This window comes from Manduca sexta, unplaced genomic scaffold (genome assembly GCF_014839805.1).
Source record: "Manduca sexta isolate Smith_Timp_Sample1 unplaced genomic scaffold, JHU_Msex_v1.0 HiC_scaffold_202, whole genome shotgun sequence".
Taxonomy (NCBI): domain Eukaryota; kingdom Metazoa; phylum Arthropoda; class Insecta; order Lepidoptera; family Sphingidae; genus Manduca; species Manduca sexta.
Window position 1 is genome coordinate 245 of NW_023592942.1, and position 20,817 is coordinate 21,061.

At 33.5% G+C, this 20,817-nt stretch overlaps 3 protein-coding genes and 1 long non-coding RNA gene across 4 annotated transcripts; 2 read left to right on the plus strand and 2 right to left on the minus strand.

The window, feature by feature from the left end:
* Positions 1–501: 501 nt before the first annotated feature.
* On the plus strand, positions 502–2,208 carry LOC119191863 (coronin-2A-like; the record flags this gene model as incomplete). Its single annotated transcript, XM_037445722.1, is given in 5 exon segments — positions 502–602; positions 604–702; positions 925–1,027; positions 1,392–1,576; positions 2,062–2,208. Coding segments are annotated over 5 exon segments (635 nt in total), but the record flags the coding sequence as incomplete, so codon positions are not given.
* LOC119191862 lies at positions 2,181–2,987 on the plus strand. Its single transcript, XR_005113546.1, has 2 exons — positions 2,181–2,215; positions 2,410–2,987. It is a non-coding gene; the product is annotated as an uncharacterized LOC119191862 (long non-coding RNA).
* A 1,470-nt stretch (positions 2,988–4,457) lies between these two features.
* On the minus strand, positions 4,458–7,176 carry LOC115456403. The gene is given in 6 exon segments (XM_030185450.2): positions 4,458–4,682; positions 5,899–5,956; positions 5,959–6,038; positions 6,872–6,961; positions 6,964–7,026; positions 7,113–7,176. Coding segments are annotated over 6 exon segments (561 nt in total). The 3' UTR covers positions 4,458–4,476.
* Positions 7,177–15,249: 8,073 nt separating this feature from the next.
* LOC119191861 (synaptotagmin-like protein 4) lies at positions 15,250–20,616 on the minus strand (the record flags this gene model as incomplete). The annotated part of the gene is made up of 4 exons (XM_037445721.1): positions 15,250–16,307; positions 18,584–18,792; positions 19,904–20,079; positions 20,350–20,616. Coding segments are annotated over 4 exons (786 nt in total), but the record flags the coding sequence as incomplete, so codon positions are not given.
* Between the last annotated feature and the right edge of the window lie 201 nt (positions 20,617–20,817).

Here is a 20,817-nt window from a genome sequence, read left to right on the forward strand (position 1 = left end):
TTCTCGAAAGCCAGACACCAAAGGCTGTCTGGGTGGGTACCACAATATTGTCTATTTTTGCTATTGAACAATACTGTATAAGTACTATTATATTCGAGTTTGAACGACTTTAATGGGGTACTAAGATTTTGCGTTCAATGTCTCGAGGTAATTCATTCTCAATTGCGTCGGTTTTAAGGAAGGAAATGGCGCTTAACATGCAACCAGTCACTTTTCTTGTCATTCAGTTATATATATAAATATTTTGGCTGGTCTGAATTTCCAATGTAAATTGTGTTCTTAATGCTCTTTGTAATCGTCCTTTGACTCTCAAAAAGGTTGTAAATAAAAGTTCAGAAGTGGTTACTTCCTTTGTCAATATTGGTCACAAATATAAATTCCCGTAATACTATAAGGTGTACGGTACCGTCCGCGGTTACGAAGCTAAATTGGCGCGTGACGGGAAACGACTAACGAACGCTGGCGAGTGCGCTCCCGCGGAGATACAATTTGTCAAATGAGCGAAATACAAATTCTATAAAATACATACAGTGTGTATACAGTATACGGTGTTCGTATCACAGCGCGGGCTGGGCTTCATGCCGAAGCGCGGCGTCAACACGGTGCCCTTGTGAGGTGTTCCGCTTCTACAAGCTGCACACCTCGCGCGGACTCTGCGAGCCCATCTCCATGATCGTGCCCAGGAAGTCTGACTGCTTCCAGGTAACACACAACTTACTTATTGTCTCTCAATATATAGGAAGATAGCGGTGATTTATAGCCACAAATATCTTATCAAAATATAGTTGAATTTACAAAAAACTTACAGCTAAATATTTATACCATTATACTGATAATATTTTCAAAAATTAAAATAATATTTGTAAGAAGTTGCAATGTAAATTTAAACTCCCAAATGAATGTGTAACTGTTTTATTATTTCAGGAAGATTTATATCCCGATACGGCAGCTCCATTACCAGCATTGTCGTCGAAGGACTGGCTGAGCGGAATGAACGCACCGCCTTTGCTCATCAGCATGAAAACTGGTAACGATATTTTTATGACGATTCTTGTTTATTGAATGCAATGTTTAAATTGATTTAAAATATTTTTTCCATTACTAAGTGTTGACAACGGGTATACAGAGAAATGACTGGTGGCAGACTATGACGTGCCCAAAAAAAAAAAAATGTCAGTCAAGGAATTGCTGCATTGTGACTTTGTAAAAAAATAATATGAATGTCTCCTTGCACTCTTATTATAATTTAATTTAAGAAACACAATTATAGAATCACCATTAATGGCAGAAAAATATACCATGCCTGACATGCTGTTCCATGCAGTCTATGAAGACGAAAATAGCTTCTTCTATTGTTAAGTACGAAATTGAATTGGTATTTGGTTGCGCAGGCGTCACGATCTCGACGCACAAGCCGCGCGCCAACAAAGACGCGCCCGCGCTGCAGCCGCAGGACGCCAACAACCGCAAGAAGTTCGCCTTCCTCTCGCGCGAGACCACGCCCGACTACCGCCCGCTCGCCACCTGGCACAACGAACACAACAACCTCAACCACACTGCTGATAATGACCTGCAGGTACAACTTAGGTTTACGCGTATTTACTACATTGACCACGTCTGCCACCCTGCCCCATAACCATAAAGGTTTTAAAACTGAAAAATCTGTTGCTTAGTTTTATGTCATCATTTGCAAGTGCTTACCACACATACACAGTAGAATATAATGGAAAAAATTACATGAACGTCTATATCGTTCGATTGTGATTAGTTAAGAGGCCAACGAGGGACTCGCATTGGATTCTCGACTATGCACAGTCAAACAATACGATGATATGTGTCGTGTTTCAGGCCAGAGTCTAGGGGCGCTGGGATGGTTTAACTGAATGTACACCAGTGAATATTGTAGCTCCGTGTTATTTGTTGCAATATTTCCTGTTACAGTTGAAACATTGATGACAGATCCAAATATTGCTAAGATTCCTTTTTTGCTATTTCGCATTATAAACAAAACAATACGTTTAGGTGATCATTTTTATATTTTGCCATTTTATTATTGTCCAGGTGCAGGTGACAGAGAAGTCTCAAAAGACAAGTGCCAATCAAAACACGAAGTTCCATCAGCTGCAACGCATGTTTGGTAAACAGACAGGGATGTGGAACCTGTTCCCCTATACAAGCAAATCAACCAGGAGACGTGTTCAGTACTGAACACGAGGTAAATATTATTATAATAAACAATAGCATAACGCTACGCATACAACTAGCGCAGTCAAAGTTTTTTTCGTACCATTTTTAGTGTTGCCACAATTCTGCCCTTGGCGATTAGCAATAGTTTTCCTTCTGTCGTTAAATGTTACTCAATATACTCAAAACACGCATATATTTCATTTATTTCTCAATAATTGCCAGCTCCGTCTCGCGTTCAACCGGCAAGGTGAGGAACTGAGGATTGTCAAGCGACAACTCCAAAACAGTCAACAACGAGTGCGGGAACTCGAACAGCACGTAGCAACTCTGCAAACAAATCGGCAACGAGAATCCTCCTAGACGTCACGCAGCTCTCTTAAAGGCGATCTCAGTAAACGATCCCAACCGCCATCTTTGAATCGACAGCGAAATGGACCAATCAGAATAAAGCTTACAAATGACTTATTTTGATTGGTTTATTTACCATTGATCACCGAGATTGGGGGCGTTCTGAAATCGATCGTTAAAACGCTTCACTGATAAGGCTTATATTATGATGTCTTGCTTGAACGTGTGCGAGGCCTTGTGTTTGTCTGTGTTTCACGAAGTTTTCATACAATTTTTTCGATTTAATGTGTTTTCGAATACTTTCGACAATGTTACGTTATATGAATCAAGACTTGTATTTTTAATATGGCTCATATGTGAATCGATTTAATTAAGACTTTTATTTATTAATAATGTGAATATGGAACGTACAATGTGTAAGGAGCAGACGGTAAGAAGTATTCAGGGCAAAATATGCCAAATGGAATGTAAGGACCATCGACATTGTCGTTTTATTTTTCCATATATTTCGTTAGTCATACGCATGTTTCGTTTTTAATTGGGGAACAAATTCATTCCAGTTTTTAAGTATGTTTTATAGTCGAGCATCTTGCGTGTTAGTTTTAGTCAGCGAAGTTGCCTTTTTATATTTTTAACTGTAATTTTGGCCTAATTCGCGACTCTTGCGCAGGTTTTACGCTTGTGATAATAACCATGACAAAAACTGCTTTATCCCGTCACAAAAAAATGATTTAATTTGATTACATAGCCATTTTACTTTTTGACTGTGATTACCTGAAGTTATTACTGATTGTGTGCAATTAATGTAATTCATTCACAATTTTTATGTACGATTTTTGACTTTTAGTTTGTCATGTCTTGACTATACTGACATGCACCTTTTTATTAAGCACATATTGGAATTTTATTTCCAGTTTTATTGAGTTGACATCTTATTTGTTGTTTTAATAGTCTGATTTTCATAATAGTGTGTTATCTATTATTATTTGTGTTCATTTTACATGTTGTATTACATTTTGTATCGTTTTCTTTAAGAAACAAGCATTTACTTAAAATCGTATAACTTATGATTTTTAACGTGTCGATAATCTTGAATATAAAGATTGTACAAAAAAGTTACCTGAGCTCTTTTGTACAGAAAGTAGATTAGCTCTAAGATTTCGCACTAGCATCGCCGAAGTAAAAAATTATAGGTGCTGGACATTCTAAAATTAAGACCGAAAATAGCTTAGTAGTTCGTATGACGAATCTGTCACAATTTATATTACACGGCTTGATAATTTATAAGCGTAAGAATTTTAATTATAAGAAACTTTGCAATCACAATTGCTGTGGAACTATCTCGCGATAAAATATTGGAGATATAACGCAGCAGTATATACTTAATAATAAAATAAATTTTACATTCCATGTATCAATGTGAAAAGCATAATGTGTAGTGTTATAAGTTGAAATGAAAGTATTATTGTGCATTAGCAGGTTCCATAGTTACTTAGCTAAGTCGGTGTTAATATTTATTATTATGTATTTTTATATACTGCTTATGTAGCACAAATTTTCAATAAATGTTTGAACCGGTTTCTTTATTTTTCGACTAAGAATAATCATTAACCTGAAAAAAGTAATATAATTAGTTGCAGTTTTTTTAAGAACCTGCATATTATGTCTCCTACCACAATAAACATTACTAACAATTACTACATAAATAAAAATAAAACAAATATTGAGTTCAATTTATATATTTATCTATAACATTGGTTTGTAAAAGGCACATCACTCGTACTATTGTGATATTTGCGTAACTTCTAGTCAGTCGAGAAATAATCACTGTATAACAGTAAATGTCATTGTACATAATATATCTATTTTATTGAAAAATAAAACCATAAACTCATTTCAAAATATACAAGAATTGGTACAAAACTTACATAAATTTTATAATTAATGTATTGCAAAATATTTCGAGACAAATAGTGCCATTATTAGTAATGTAAATGAAGAAGTAAATATTGAGGAATGGTTGCAACCATCTGTACTACAAGTGTATATGCAGGATCTATATTCCAATTTGTCGCCTCTCTGTTGTACATAATTGCAGTAATTGCCCAAATCCAGTGATGAACAAAATCTCTTTGTACCAATGCCCCCTGAAAAATGCAATTCATTTAAGTCATGAAATAGCAAAAATCATTTTTATGTAAGCAAGTGTGTCGACCACTCATTTGTATTGTTACATGCATGAGAATGATTTTATGTTTTACCATAAACTTACAACATTTTAATACAATGAAACTCATAGTGTTGCTTTATAAAATAGATAAAAAATAATCCTGCCCTCTTTCTTTCAAATGAAATATAAAATAAATATGTTCAGCATAACATTGTAATAATTCCCTACTGTTGACCATCATGTTTCACAGAAGATAATGATCATTATTTTCTGTGATATGATAATTTTCATATTGCTCAATATTCAATTACATTGGCTACAAAATCATTCCCAAGGGAACAGAATATAAATGTACAAAGCTGTTTGGTGGTAGAAAATAAACAGTTTCACACTTTTTACATAAAATATTGTCTGTTAAACTTAATATATTTCAAAATAGAATGTAACCAGGTTATAACAACATTGTAGGAACCACCTAAATAAGTTGCTATATCTACTAGTTATAAGTAATACTCAGGTTTATGTTTTTTTTTTATTTAAATAATAAATCCTTATTGTCTTCATGACTTCTTACACTACAATAAGGATCAAAATACTATTTTTGCTTAGTGATAAAATGCAATGATTTGTCGATATTTTGTGATAAGAAAAAAAATTTTGGACATTGGTCACTAACTAATATGTTGCTTTATTTGGCATGGAAAGTATTTGATTATAAACAATTTTGTTATAGCCCGTTTCTACTGTTTAGTAAATGGCAGTGGCATAAAGAATAAATAATAAATTTATAACTCACCAAAACATGTTGCCCACACCAGTTACAATTGCATATAGTGGATCATGCTGTGAAATTTACAGAAGCCCAGTGCATCTGTGTTTGTTGTGCAATTGAAGGCAGATACTTTTCATGTTATTTTTTGTCAAACTCAGGGTAGACCCATAATCAGCTTTAATACTAATAGATTTACAACTATCCAACCCGAGGGAGTATATAAAGGCAATTTGTATATAAGTGATTAGTTTAAGATAAATCATATTTTGATAACTATAAAAAATATCTGCATTCTAATATCCACCCACCCCTGTCTAAATATTGGTAACTGAAAATTTATCATAAAATACATAGTATAATAAATATGTAAATCTAAAAAACCATAAAATAAAAAAGCCAATTGAATATTTGTTAGTGGAACCTGTATGTTTAATGCAATAGAGTGCATTATAAACATGACCACAAGAAGTTGGTGTCAGTACGCCCCATCCAGGTTAATTAGGCCATCGCCACACTCCATTGTTGATGATGAGTTGCATTGATAACAATCTATTGCTAAACCTAATAATATTTAAAACATATTAATATTTTAGTAAGGTACCTAATTACATCCTTATTTCCTTAAAAATATTAATGTATATATTTTTTTCCTTATAGGCCTCAAGATGTAATTACTACTATGAGGTCTACACACTGTATTGTGTGCCTAGGGCTATGGCATATATCCGTGTTAAGAGAAAACACACAACAATTGCCTTTGGGGAGCATTAGACCACTGAAACTGATAAAGACTAAAGGCAAACTTTTAAAAAAGAAAATTCCATAAATTGCTGATTTAATGTTATGTGAGCAGACCCATAAACAAAAGGTAGTGGAAAATTTTAATCTCCGCTCATAGTAAGTACCAAAGAGATAAAGAGAAATGTGAAGAAAGAAATCAATTATATTATTTTTAGGTGCCCTAATCCTGCTCACTTGCAAAGTAATGCAGCACAAATAATTTTACCCAAAAAACTTTGCAAATACTCCTTTAACCTATGACTAAGCTGCTCAATATTCCATCCTGGAAACAATATGAGAAGAACCCACACAAAGCGATGCCTGACCTGAGATTTCAACACTGAATTGAAATCCACTATTATGTTACCAGACTAAGGCGACAGAAGAAATCAAAAGAATGCATTTTTCTTGGATTATATAACACATAGAGACTAAAATAATCTTATATAAATTACACAAGTTGTATATCCATGAGAAACCACTATGCAGGTATGTTATAAGTTTTATTCCCAAGCAAGTCAGATACCTTTGTTTATAATCTACATGTTAGATATCCATATCCCATTTGTTAGTAACTGGGTGTTAGCGAGCTTCAGTCTATTAGAATGTCTAACCTTCGTATCTGCCGACGTGTTTTATGCAATACTGAGCGTCGTGTATAGTACCGCAGTCTATGGGTACCAAACTAACATCATTTTCCAAAACTCGTTACACTCGAAAGGGTGGTCGGAATCGGTTCCAGAGCATTGATAACAACTTATGCTAGCAACTAAAAAGGTTTTAAAATAGAAATAAACAATAAAATAAACAAAGGAAAGAGGAAACTTCTGTGGACTACGCCCTAAAGTTACTTACCTGATTTGAAATAGATAAATGATATAAAAAAGGAAGTAAACATGGTATTTGTAAATTTTGCCATGGTTTCAAGTACTTTTAATTCAACAGGTACGGACAATGGACGGATTTCAATTAAAAATCAATATTGTTTTATACGTTAGAACATCGTCAACAAAGTTTTATTTGACATTTGCAAATTTTATTAGTTTTTTTTTTTTTTTTTTTTTTTTAATTTATTTCTGTCCATGGATACAAGTCCTTCAGACGCATACATAAATTATTTTATCTACTATATTAAACAAACAGTTCTTGGTTAAAAAAATACAAATAGAAGTTTTGATACAAATTACAATTAAATTTTCTTAATAGTACGACTAATGTAGATAAACAAAGCTTTATACATTTGAGTATTGGATAATATATCTTCCAATTGGCGGGGAATACTTTCAATGCTATTATTTACACATGTACCACTATCACATAAATCGTTCGCTAATAATAAACGGTCAATTCCAAACGCAGGGCACCGAAGTACGATATGGTCCAAATCAGCATTTGCTTGATTACAGTAAGAACATCTGTTACTATTCACTATATGAAGTCTATAAAGATGTGCTGGAGTCAAACAGTGTCCCAACCTCATGCGTGTGATGCAGCTAAAAAACTTTCTGTCAATATATTTGTGTTGATGATACCAAGGTTTCGTTGGTAATTCTTTCTGTATTTTGCTGTACCATTTTCCTTTGGTCTGCAGGGTAAAGTCCCAGTATTCTTTCCATAACAGTTTATTGCTACTTTTGTACAAGCTGTAATAATCGGTAAAATGGACCTTCATCGACTCTGTGTGATCCTCATCAGGGTTCGCGTGGGTTGCCTTATCTGCTATTTCATTTCCACGTATGCCACTGTGTGATGGAACCCACAAAAATTCTATATTAAGGTGTTTCTCATCTCGGAGTTGAGTTAACTTATTTTTAATAGCGTGCACCAAATAATTTATTTTATAGGAAATGTGGAAATTATTTAATGAACACAAAACACTCTTAGAATCTGAAATTATTAAAATATTACTTACAGTCGTATTTACATAGAGCAATGCACAATAAATTGCATATACCTCTGCTGTAAATATACTGCAGTTAGTACTTATCTTAATACATTTTGTATAATTAAGTTGAGGATCATAAAATGCTGCTGTACAGTAACTATCAGTTTTGGATCCATCTGTATATAATAAATAATAATTGTTTTGCTATTCTTAAATTCTAAAAAATCAGTATTGTCATGTACAGTATTTACATGTATTATAGGACAATCAATAAGAACTTTAAATGAATTAGTATACAATGACCAGTTACTATATTTTTGAATATGCTTAGAATTCTTTTTAACCAAGTTATAAATTGTTTGGATTTCAGGTATTGTCCCATGTACAAGTGAAGGAGCAGTGACTACATTAGATGAGACTGGTTCTATGTCCAGAGGACTCAATTCGAGTTGTTTGTGAAGAATGCTATTGTTTAAGGATACTATTTTCAAATAAAATCTTTGGGCCAACTGTAATCTCACGCAAAAACCAGAGGAGGTATACAAGTTTCTATTTCTAGTGAGTTAATAGGTGTTGATCTCATAGCTCCACAAATGAGTCGCAGGCCCATGTTTTGTATCACATCTAACTTCTTTAAATGAGTTCTGCTAGCATTCATGTATGCTAAACAGCTGTAGTCAAAGTGACTTCTAATTATACTCTTATACAACATAGCCATTGTTTTTGGGTCAGACCCCAGTAAGTGCCTGCTAAATGTCTTAGTAAATTAATACCATTTAATGCTTTTTACAAATATGTTTAATGTGTTCATCAAACTTAAGCTTATCATCAATAATAACTCCTAAAAATTTGTGTTGTTTTACCAATGGAATTTGAGTTGTGTTGTAAAAATATTTACATCATTTACATTTAACTGTTTACTAAAAACTAAAACTGAACTTTTGAAGGGCTAATATCAAGTTTAAGTTTATTATGATAGAAATTGTACAACTGTTTCAGTGCATTGTTAATGTTACTTTGAGCAACATGCAAATTTTGATTTGTGCTATACAAAAGCAAATCATCTGCAAATTGTAGGATCTTAACATTTGTTGTGTCAACATATTTTGAAATTTCTGAGGTATATAAATTATATAATAGTGGCGACAGTGTAGCCCCTTGCATAACACCTCTATTTACACATCTAGGCCCATGCAGTTTGTCATTATACTTCACATATACAGTTCTATCACTCATAAAGTTATACAACCACTTTAAAACTTGGGCAGGCATACCTGTGTTGTGTAAAATCTGAATGAGTTCTTCTATATTAACATTATCAAAAGCACCTTTTACATCTAAAAATACACATACCATATTGGGTGACTTAATTTAGCTTGTTTTATGTCAAATATTAATGATACAAAGCTTTCAGAACAACTTTTGCCTTTTCTGAAGCCAAACTGTACTGAAGGAATTACATTAGTTGACTCAATGAAATAATCTAATCTTAATTTTAACATATTTTCAAATAGTTTACCCAAACATGAAGATAATGAAACTGGCCTATAAGACTCGTTGCACTGTTTATGGGCTTATTAGGTTTTAATATAGGAATGACACATTGAGTTTTCCAGGTAGTTGGTATAACTATTTCCTTCCACATTCTATTGTAAATACTAAGTAAAATGATTTGTGCATTCAAATGTAATTTTTAACCAATAAATATGGAATGTTGTCTAGTCCGGAGTAGTATCTCTTCTAGATTTCAAAGATATATGTAATTCATTTAAGTTAAATGTACTATTAAGAAATGTGTTAATATCAGTTTCAGTTGCACTTTCAAATAAATAAGTTAACCTATCTTGACTGATTTGTGTTGTGTCTGTTAAATTATTTATAAAATCAGGAACCCAGTCATCATTAAAATTTCTGTTTTTGTCACTAATCCCTATCCTCTTAAATTTTCTAACATATCCCCATATTCGAGAAATTGGTGTTAGTCTGTTGAAACTACCACATAAGTTTTGCCAAGAAGTAATGCTCTCCTCTTTTAATATTCTTTTCTTAGCAGCATCTAACTTTTTATATTTTATCCAATTTTCTTTTGTAGGCTGTGAAAAATAATCTTTCAGAGCTTTCTTAGAATTATTTACGACATCAGTACAGTTCTGATTCCACCATGGAACAGGTTTTCTAGAAATTGAGTTAATTGATCTTTTTTTAACTTTAGGAATAGTTTTATCTCTTAAGTTTTTAATATTTGAACAAAATTATTATACAATGTTAGGGAACTATCATTGACCAGATCCAAATGCGAAAATCCGTTTTCACTCAGAGAACAGTATTCAGACCAATTTGCTTTGCTATATATATATTTACTTTCATTTACAGGAGAGACACAGTATGATGATGGTTGCACATTTATCTCAAGAAAAGTTGGAAGGTGGTAACTACCCATTGGGTCATCATGAACATACCAATTGCAAAGATGAGCAATAGAAGAACTAGTAAGAGCCAAATCTAATGCAGCAGCCTGTCTACCAGGATAAGGGACCGTTGTTGTAGATCCGTCATTTAAAATGCATAAATCACAATCGTCTATAAGGTTAAACAAGCATTTACCCCTATTGTTGTCATAATTAGATCCAAAAGCCATATGATGAGCATTAAAATCACCCATTATAACACAAGGCCTTGGTAAGGAATTTATAAGTCTCTTCAATTTTAAATCATCAAATTGATTAGTGGGTGGACAATAAATACAAAGTAAATATATACAACTTGTGCCAGTTTTTAATGAAATACATATATTTTGTATGGACTCATGATACAAAGTGTCTATTATACTGTACTGTAAACCATGTTTGATTAGTATACCGACTCCATGATGAGGGTTTTTGGATACTTTATAATGAAAATTATATGATGGGAAATTTGGAATTCTAGTGTTGGGTTTTATCCAAGTCTCATTAAGAAGACAAATGTCAACAGACTTTTCAACTAATAAATTTTGTAATAAGGCTTTTTACTCTGCAAACTTTGTATATTATACTGTAATATTTGTAAATAATTATCCATTAAATTAAATTTGATAAGAATATTTCTTTAATTTTCTTAGTAGTAAGTGGAGTATTGTCGGAATTATTACCTAGAGTAACAATGGATTTCACTATTGCCTTAAGAATAATATCATTATTAGCTATTTCCTGTACATTAAGTTCATTATCTTTAGAATTATTTGTATTTATTTTTGTGGGCAATGCAGGGAAAGATTTGTCATTATAGATAAGTGGTGTACTCACAACAGTGGCATACGAATTCTGGAAATATTTGTTTTTTCTCCTCCATTTTCTTCTTTTTATTGGGCAATCTCTGGACACTGCTAAGTGGTTACCCCACAATTTATGCACACTATTTCTTCCACATCACATTCTTTATAAGAGTGCTTTCCAGCACATGATGAGCAATTTTGGATTCCTCGGCATACCTTTGCAGAATGGTTAAATTTAAGGCATTTGAAACATTGAAGGAGTGGAGGTATATATTGGGTAACTTGATATCTAAATAATTTTATATAAGCATACTGGGGTAAGGATGTTGAGGCAAATGTTACTATGACTGTACCCATAGGTGTTAATATACCATCCACTTTCCTCATCATTCTTTTGATTGAAATAATTTCACTGTCACAGCTGATATTCCTGTATATCTCTTCGTTACTCATGTCTTTGGGTACATATCTTAATACTCCCATTTTTTCAGTTAGATAGGAGGGAATGAAAGCTTTTAATTTATTTTTTAGTAAAAAATCCTCCATTTTCAAAAAACTGTTGGCAGCTCCTGCTGTTTTGAAGGATACACCAATTTTTAAAGCATTTATTCTGTGTACTCCAATTATGCCTTTGACATTGTCACAAAACAGATTTGTTAATGTAATAGGGTTTTTATTCCCCACTTTTTCATTTTCAGTCGACTCAACATAAACTATATATTCACAAGTACCATTTTCCAGGAAAAGTCTCTTATAATTAGGCTTTATAAAAATTTTATATTTGTCCAAATTACTGGCCTTAGGATCACTGGTGGAAATTTTTGCATATTTCCTTTTTTTGATATCTCCAGGGTCCTCTCCATCATTGGGAGGACCCATTGTGGAATACTTTATTTACAAAACTATATTACAAAGTATTTATATAATATTTACTAGCAAAAAATAAAATAAAATTTAAGCGATATTAAAAATTGCCGCCTTATTTGACTTCCCGCCTAAAAGTCTCTTCAAAATTTTATTAGAGTATAGCAGTGTTGCCAGGGCCCTTGAGTCGTAAGTTACGTTTCGTTTCCTGAAAAGTTACATTTTTGCTGCAAAAGTTACATTATTGTTTTTTATTTTATTTACGCGTTTTTGGGCAAGCATTTTTGTAGCTGCGAAACCGCGGGGACTCGCGAAGTAGGAAATGTGCGCGCGCACACTCAAGCAAAATCAAGTTTTAATATATGCAAGATACGTTTCATATTGTCATGGCGAGCCATCTCTGAGTGTGATATGGAGTGAAATACTTTTTAGACCCGCCAGTTTTAGGCGTGTTCAATTTGGATGCGTTGAATAGAAATGCGTTCATAAACTATTTACAATAAAAATGTTGTATTACAAATCTCGTTGTTCTCAAAAGTTACGAAAATTGCCTTAAATATAAAAATTACTTACATGTTACGCGAGGGGGTCAAAAGTAACGAAAAATGTAAGAAATGTAACCTTCTGGCAACACTGGAGTTTAGCCCATAGGCTATAAATATAACACTCCAGGATAAGACGTAAATTATACGTTTTTATCATAATTTCATGTTCTTACCACATTATTTGATAGAAAATGATATAATTAGCCTTTATACACAAACAAATGTTGAAACCATTGAAGTAACCAAATAAATTCAAAAGTTGATTTTATTATCCGTGCGTACAAAAAAAAAATTAAAAACAAACCAGAGGGCAATAACGTTGTGACGATTGTACAAACCAGCGTGCGCAAAAAAATATTAACATTGTTTTTGTATATTTACTTCGCTTCACTGGTATTATAAATAAATTAGATATCAAGCACCTATCATTTTCAACTTATTTAAATTTTAGTGGTTTGAAACACTAATTTCTTGTGAGTTTGACAAAAAAGAATTGGCAACACTAACATTGTGTCAGTTGGAATTTAACGTAGCGCGGGATGTTTAAAATTTCCATATCATATTATATTGTAATTATCTTTTGTTTAAAAATTGTGTTTTTGTTAGTTATAATGTATATTTTAAATGTTAAGTTAATAATAAAACAAATTTATAGATTACTAGCTTCCGCCCGCAGCTTCGCCCGCGTGGATTTCGGGTTTCAAAAATGGAGAAGGTGCTCAATTTGTCGGGATGTTTTTTTAATTTATGGTGGTATGCAGGTAGTCCGATTGTCCGGTCAGGGTCTGATGATGGGATCCTGGTGAAATCGAAGGAACTTTTAACCATTAAGGTTGCACACGAAATGACGGAAGCTTAAAAATGGAGTAACTTCTCCCGTTTTCCCAACATTTTCCATCACTGCTATGCTCCTATTAATTGTAGCGTGATGAAAAGTATACTATAACCAGCTCAGGAGTATGAAAAATAATTGTACCAAGATAAGTTAAAATCCGTCGAGTAGTTTTTGTTTCTATAACGGTTATACAGACAGACAGACAAAAATTTTACTAATTGCATTTTTAGCATCAGTATCGATCCCTAATCACCCCAGTTATTTTGGAAATATATTTCATGTACAGAATTGACCTCTCTACAGATTTATTATAAGTATAGATATGCAAAAGTAGCTCAAAAATTGTCCATAACGAAAACATGCATTTTAAAGTAAAACAAAAGAAATAATATCGTGAAGCCAACCAAATAACTAATGATATATTAAATTTTGTGACTGTTCAATTTAGTCGGGTCCGCGATATCACTTTTGTTGAGTTTCAGAACGCGACATTACATTATTATATTCTGTGCTCCAACGCACACTGCTTTGATGTTAGGAACACACCTACATTGCTTAGACAACAGTGAACTTTATACAATAGCAATAAAGCTCAAATTGACTCTACGTATTAGTTAGAAAACGTTTGTATGGGAAATAGAAAAATGCTGTTTTGAGGATTTTCCCGGCAATTATTCGAATTTTTCTCACCTTTTAAATCTTCCCTAGACCTCCACGAATAATTCAAGACCAAGATAAGATAAATCCGTTCAGCCGTTCTCGAGTTTTAGCGAGACTAACGAACAGCAATTCATTTTTATATATATAGATTAGGCTTTAATATTATAATTAGGAAACATCTGAATTCTAATGAAATTCCAAAAAGAAAAACACCGTTATAGCTATACCACAAGATAGTATATACCTCTTATATTTCCACAGCGTAATTAAGTATATTGTATATATATAATATTATATTATTTACTTATTTAATGGCAATTTGAGAGTAAACATGAGTGCAGGTAGGTATTGGTCGGATTTGTTACGAAAGGTCCGCCAGCATTAGCTCGATATGATATACTTAGGTAGTGTGATTAAAAATAAATCTATACTTACCATACACACCCACTGGTGTTTGATCTCTCATATGTAAGAGTACGCCTGGTATGTAACGCCACAATGTCTTTTTCTGCCGCTAAGCAGCAGTGTGTAGTCACTATGGTGTTCCGGTTTGAAGGACATTGTAGCCAGTGTCACAAATGCACATAATAAGACTTAACATCCCACGTTTTGGGACGGCGAGTGGAATATCAAACAATACCTTGCAATTCAAGGTGTTGGATGGTATTTCTACTGTTTATAGGCAGTCGTAACGCTTGCCATCTGGCCAACGGCAAGTTCGTCTCGTCATTCAAAGCAATAAAAAAAACAAAAAGCAGTAGAGTTATTGTGATTGTTGACGTCAAGTTTTTAAATAAATAAATAATAGTAGGTTAGGTATTTACCTACTAAATAATATTTAGGTACCCACGTATAATCCTATTATTTGCAATGTAGGTTGTATATACACTGAAGAGTTGTATACCACTTACCATAAATTCCTAAAGCGGGTCATAAAAATAATACAAATATTTAATTAGGACACAATTCAAAACTTTTATTTTCATAACATTTTGAATTTTATAGTAAGTAAGTAAGTTTATATAAAAATATTTATAGTATAGTACCTAGTCAATAAGATCTTATATTTTACATTAAACCATGGACGTTCTTTCAATGTCGTAAATCTCAAAATCTCATTATACACAAATGACATTCACAAAATGAAAGAAATATCTACACTTAAATCACAATGCGCATGAGCTAGTACTATAAGACTCATGTGAACTTAATTTGTACATAATGATACTAATATAAATGCATAACTTAAGTCTACTTCGCAGTTACTCATACATGTAAAGTTATTGTCATTATAATTCTTAAAGCTATCATTCTCATTGCCATCACAAGTTGGAATGTTACATTCAGAGATTATTACCGAACATATCTCTAAATAGAATTTAAACTATTGTATAAAAATACATAATTATTATCCATAGTGTCAGTTTTAACCTCAGCGATTACAAAACTTAACATTACATATTATTATCTAGAATTTGATTTATATGCAAATAATATTCAGGACTTACGAACTAGCGTATAATTGGGTACATTAAAAACTTCTTGGCTAGTAATGTTGGCACTTATTGTATAGTAAAGTTAAGGAGAAAGTAGAATACATAAAATAGAGTATTTAAGTAGAATTATATTTCCTCTCAGTAGTAAAGGAGGCCTTTGCCCAGCATTGGGACAGTATATAATAAAGGGCTGATATTTATCTTTTATAGATAGAGATTTTTGCCCAATTTAATGTATACCTTAGTATTATTTAAAAGGTATTTGTATAATTTACTCATTGACATGATCAACAATCCGTAAAGAGTTTATTATTATTGAGACTGAAGAAAAATAAACATTTGGATAGCAACTCGAGTTGTTTTACAAAATGTCGGCACTTAATTATTAAGCTGAGGTCTTAAAGGCAGTGATCCTTCAACCCAGAAATTAGGCCTCTGCATCATTGTTTGCCACAGTGACACCTCCTTGCCCGCACTGTCCATCCAGTTGACATTTGCACCCATGTATGTTCCTGAAAATACAACAAAATATTATAATATATAAGGAGAGAGCAACAATAATATTGCCATTCTAGAATTTCTACAAATTTATCATTTTATAATTATGTTTTAATATTTCAATGGTGTCTAAATAACAATACCTTATCTATGTTAGTATTTAAATATCCCAAAATATAGTGTATTTTTTTAACTTTAAAAATATTACCGCTTATCACAAACGCTATCTAAAATACGTTTCCGTTGGAATTTTTCGACTATCGCACTCGCTATTAGTCATAAAATACGTGGGTTTCCTATTTATATAAATTTAAGTTTAAAGATCTGCTTTGTATCGATAAACTTTAAATTGTATTTTATAAACAATACTTTATAAACTACTTTATCTATATATATAAAAATGAATCCCTATTTCCCTTGGTCACGTCATCACGCGTAAACGGCTGGACCGATTTCACTATTTTTTTGTTGTGTTTGTTATTGTCAGGAGAAGGTTCTTACTTCTTATGAAAGAAAAATTCAACAAATTGCGCGGAAAATTAGAAAATTTAAGAAAACTTAACGACAATATTAATTTTACATAACTGTTAGTGGTTTGGAATAACTGTCAGCGATCGACACAATGCGCGTGCATACATACCTAGTCTTGCCATAAATATTGTAATAAAGAAAAAAGAAAATTGTTAACTGCAAATAACATTTATTACTTTTACAGTGTGTCAGTTTAATACATAAATATAAAACAATTAAAAATATAAAAAGCTTATTCGAAGTGGTCTCCATTGGCTGCAATACAGTCCTTTAAACGATGAGGCCAGTTATCAATAGAAGCACGCACTCTTTCCATGGGAAAATTCTTCACTGCCAATCGTATAGATTGTTTTAGGGACTCCAAATTATCATGGCGTTTAGAGCAAGCTGTACTCTCTAAAACTGACCACAAATCATAATCCAGCGGATTAAGATCGGGACTAGACGACGGCCAGTCTTCAGCTCTGATGAAGTCCGAAACGTTCGATTCCAACCAAGACTGCGTGGACCGAGCTTTATGACCCGGCGCCGAGTCTTGCTGGAAGGACCATACTTGGTTATTGAACATGGTGATGTTAAGGGGCTTAACTACCTTCTCAAGAATGGTATCTTGATACACTTGTGCCGATGTTTTGATACCTTTTTCACAAAAATATGGCTCAGTCACTCCTTCATAGCTAACACCCCACCAAACCATCACTGAAGTCGGATAATGTCCACGTTGCACTCTGTCGACTAATTGGGAAGCTTCCTTAGAGCTTTGAGCATAAATACGGTCATTTTGTTTGTTAAAATGTTGCTCAATTGTAAAATTTTCTCATCCGTAAACAAAATTTTTCTGTGACCTCCCTTTGCGTACCGCTTCAGTAGTTGTTTCGATTTTACCACCCTATTCTTCTTTAAATTATCAGTTAAGAAATGGCCAGTGCGTCTCTTATAGGCTGCAAGTCCTAAGTCATCTTTTAAAATACGCGACATGGTTCTAGGTGCTATCTTCATTTCCCGAGATAAAATCTTTTGCTTTCGGACAGGATTTCTTCGAATTCTTTCCCTTACTGCTTTGACCACCTTTTTCGTACGAACACTACGTGGACGGCCAGATCTTTTCTGTCACAAACAGAGGAGGTCTCATTGTACCTATTAATAGCCCGGTACACAAACATTTTACTAATACCAAGTGTATGGAGAGTTTTAAAAATTGCATTTGGCTCCATACCTACTTTGTGTAATGCTATCACAGCGATTCGGTTCTCTTTATCACCCCACACCATTTTAATATCGCAAAATATTTTACAATGTATTGGCGCCAAAATGAGAAAACACAATGAACAATCGTATAAAAATGACAGATTCGAAATTCAAATGTAATATTTTTTTATAATTAAGTGTAACAGTATTTATGGCCAGACTAAGTAGTTAAGACAGAGGCCTTATTCTCTATCCCACACGTTATTTTAATAGTGCGTAACAAGCACGTAACACAACGCCCAGGGCCCTTATTCTGTATGATAGTGTAAACGCGTAACGCGGCCGTATCAGGGCCCTTATTCTGTATGATAGTGTAAACGCGTAACGCGGCCGTGTCATGTTATCTTCGAGAAATGTGCGTGGAATGGTATTCTGTAAGCCAAATTTCTATAGTCCTAAACATGATGCGTTGTGTTACGTGCTTGTTACACTCTGTTTAAATAACGTGCGGGATAGAGAATAAGGCCCCAGGACGTCTGTCGGGTCAGCTAGTAAACAATAAAAATCTCACCTGTACCGAGTGATAATCTAACGGCTCCCATAAAATCGTTTGATGCAAGACGGTCCCGATCCCAGAGGCTTAGTTCTAGCGCTCTGGTACCGAGTTCTTGTAGTTTGAGACCACGGTAGGTGAAAGTGTGTTCCCATCTTGGATTTAACGAGCGTCTCGCCACATTGGTCTTTTGCTTCACAAGTCTGCCGCGTTCGGGAAGAAGGTAGCTGAAAAGAAAAATATACAGCTGAATGACGAGACAATTATGTGTTTAATATAGGACGAGGATAAATATTAATACAACTCATATTTTTATTTATAAAGTAAGTACCTACTCCACGGCACTGGAATGCGCTCGTAGCTTTGGCAAATTAGATCTTAAATCTTGGTTTTAAATCGTGTACTAATGCAAAGCGATTATCTAAATTCTAAACGGACACTTATATCAGCAAATTTGGCATTTTAAATATTGTAATTTTAGGCGACACAAAGTTTCATATATATTTAAAATGAGCACTTTTATGTTTTTACCTAGTTAAAATTTTTCGAAAAAAAAAAATATTCTTATGTTAATTAGCATTTCAACCGTCGATATTGTAGTGGTTGAGTTTATAATCGAAACACATTCGATCTACAATGTCATGTTGGTCAATTGTTTGATTGATAAAAATAATGGTCTCTCCATGTTAATTGGTAGTTCAAAAATACACCAAGCTATTGTTTTAAATACGTGAATCACTTTGTTTTACCAAAGATAATAATATAGTTTTTTCCATAAAGAAAGGAGGGTAAAACGAATATTTGGTGCGAGTCGGTAGTCATGACACTATTTTAGTCACGTTTTAAAAATGAGAATATTGAAGGTCTAACTCAATCCGTTAAGTTAAAAATTGAAACATTGTTTTGTTAAGCATCCACTTTTACGACGTTCCAACTGTTCACGCAAATAAAGATTCACCGTGAAGAAGGCCATAGGAATTGCCCGATTATATAAATTGGCTGTAAAATCAAAGTACCGCTAACGTCGACATTGCTTTGACTTCTCTATTATTTTACAATGTAGGTACATAAGTACTTAGAAATCTTAATAATTTGACCCGAATTATTTATTAAAGAAGATAATATTATGTATTTAGGTTTCGCTTAATTAGCGTATTTCAACTTTGTTTCTTTGTGTTGAATTTGGTTTGGGACAACTATAAAAATACCATAAGAGGTATGCCTTTTCTTAAAAGCTTTCTCATTACCAAATTTCAGTGGTTAAGTTTTGATGGCTTGTCAGACAGAATGAGCTCAGCATTTATATTATTAAGGCAGGATAAATATTTCTAAAATTACCTTTTACAAAATACATCAGCAAGTCCATTAGGTTTGGTGGCTACGAGGTTCTTGGCCTCCTTAACGAGCACGTGCAGGGTGCCCTTGCCCCGCAAGGCGCCGGTTTCATGCAGTTCGAATTTGAGCCCCACGATCAGGTCGCCGCGGCTACCCTGATGCTCGTCGAAATGTTCTGTCTGTGAACGAAATACAATCCATTGTTACTTAATACCTTCTGGTATATTTACGTACTTTGCAGTTCTAAATATTGTGTAGGCAAAAACATTATCCCCTTTAACAATACGGTAAAAATAATATTGTTGGCAGATGAGATTTTACTAGAAGTTTATTTGGATTGAATTTTATATATTGTTTGGAGACTGATGTCACAATGTAAAAATAAAATGTTTTTTTTTGCTTTTAAATTACCGATTCGAATAAATTAATGAACCATAAAACGCACTTACCCTTTCGTGCAACTTGTACCACATGGGCGCGGGGTCGTCGAACACGACGTCGGCCAGCGGCAGTGTCACCTCGCCGAGGAAGTCGTTCCTGCCGAACATGTCGGCGTGCCACACGCTGAGCCACAGTGTCCGCGAGGACAGCGAGGCCAGCGTCTGCACGAAACTGAGACTCTCCTCGAATACAGGGTTGAGCGTGTTCTTCTTTACTTTTGTCTTCCTCTTGCCAGCTTTGGACTTGTCCGGTAACAAGTACACCTGGAAACAATTGACGAAAATTTAGAAAACTTATTAAAGAAGTACATGCTTATATTTTTTCGTGCACCATAGAAAGCTATTTCTTTATTCACAGAATTCACTTCGTTTATTAAGATATTAAAGTTCAAGCTGTGAATTGTTTGTTAAGTTAAGATTTGCATGATTTTGCTAGTTCAGAAACGTAGTCTGCAAGGTTAACTAACGCTTTTCCTT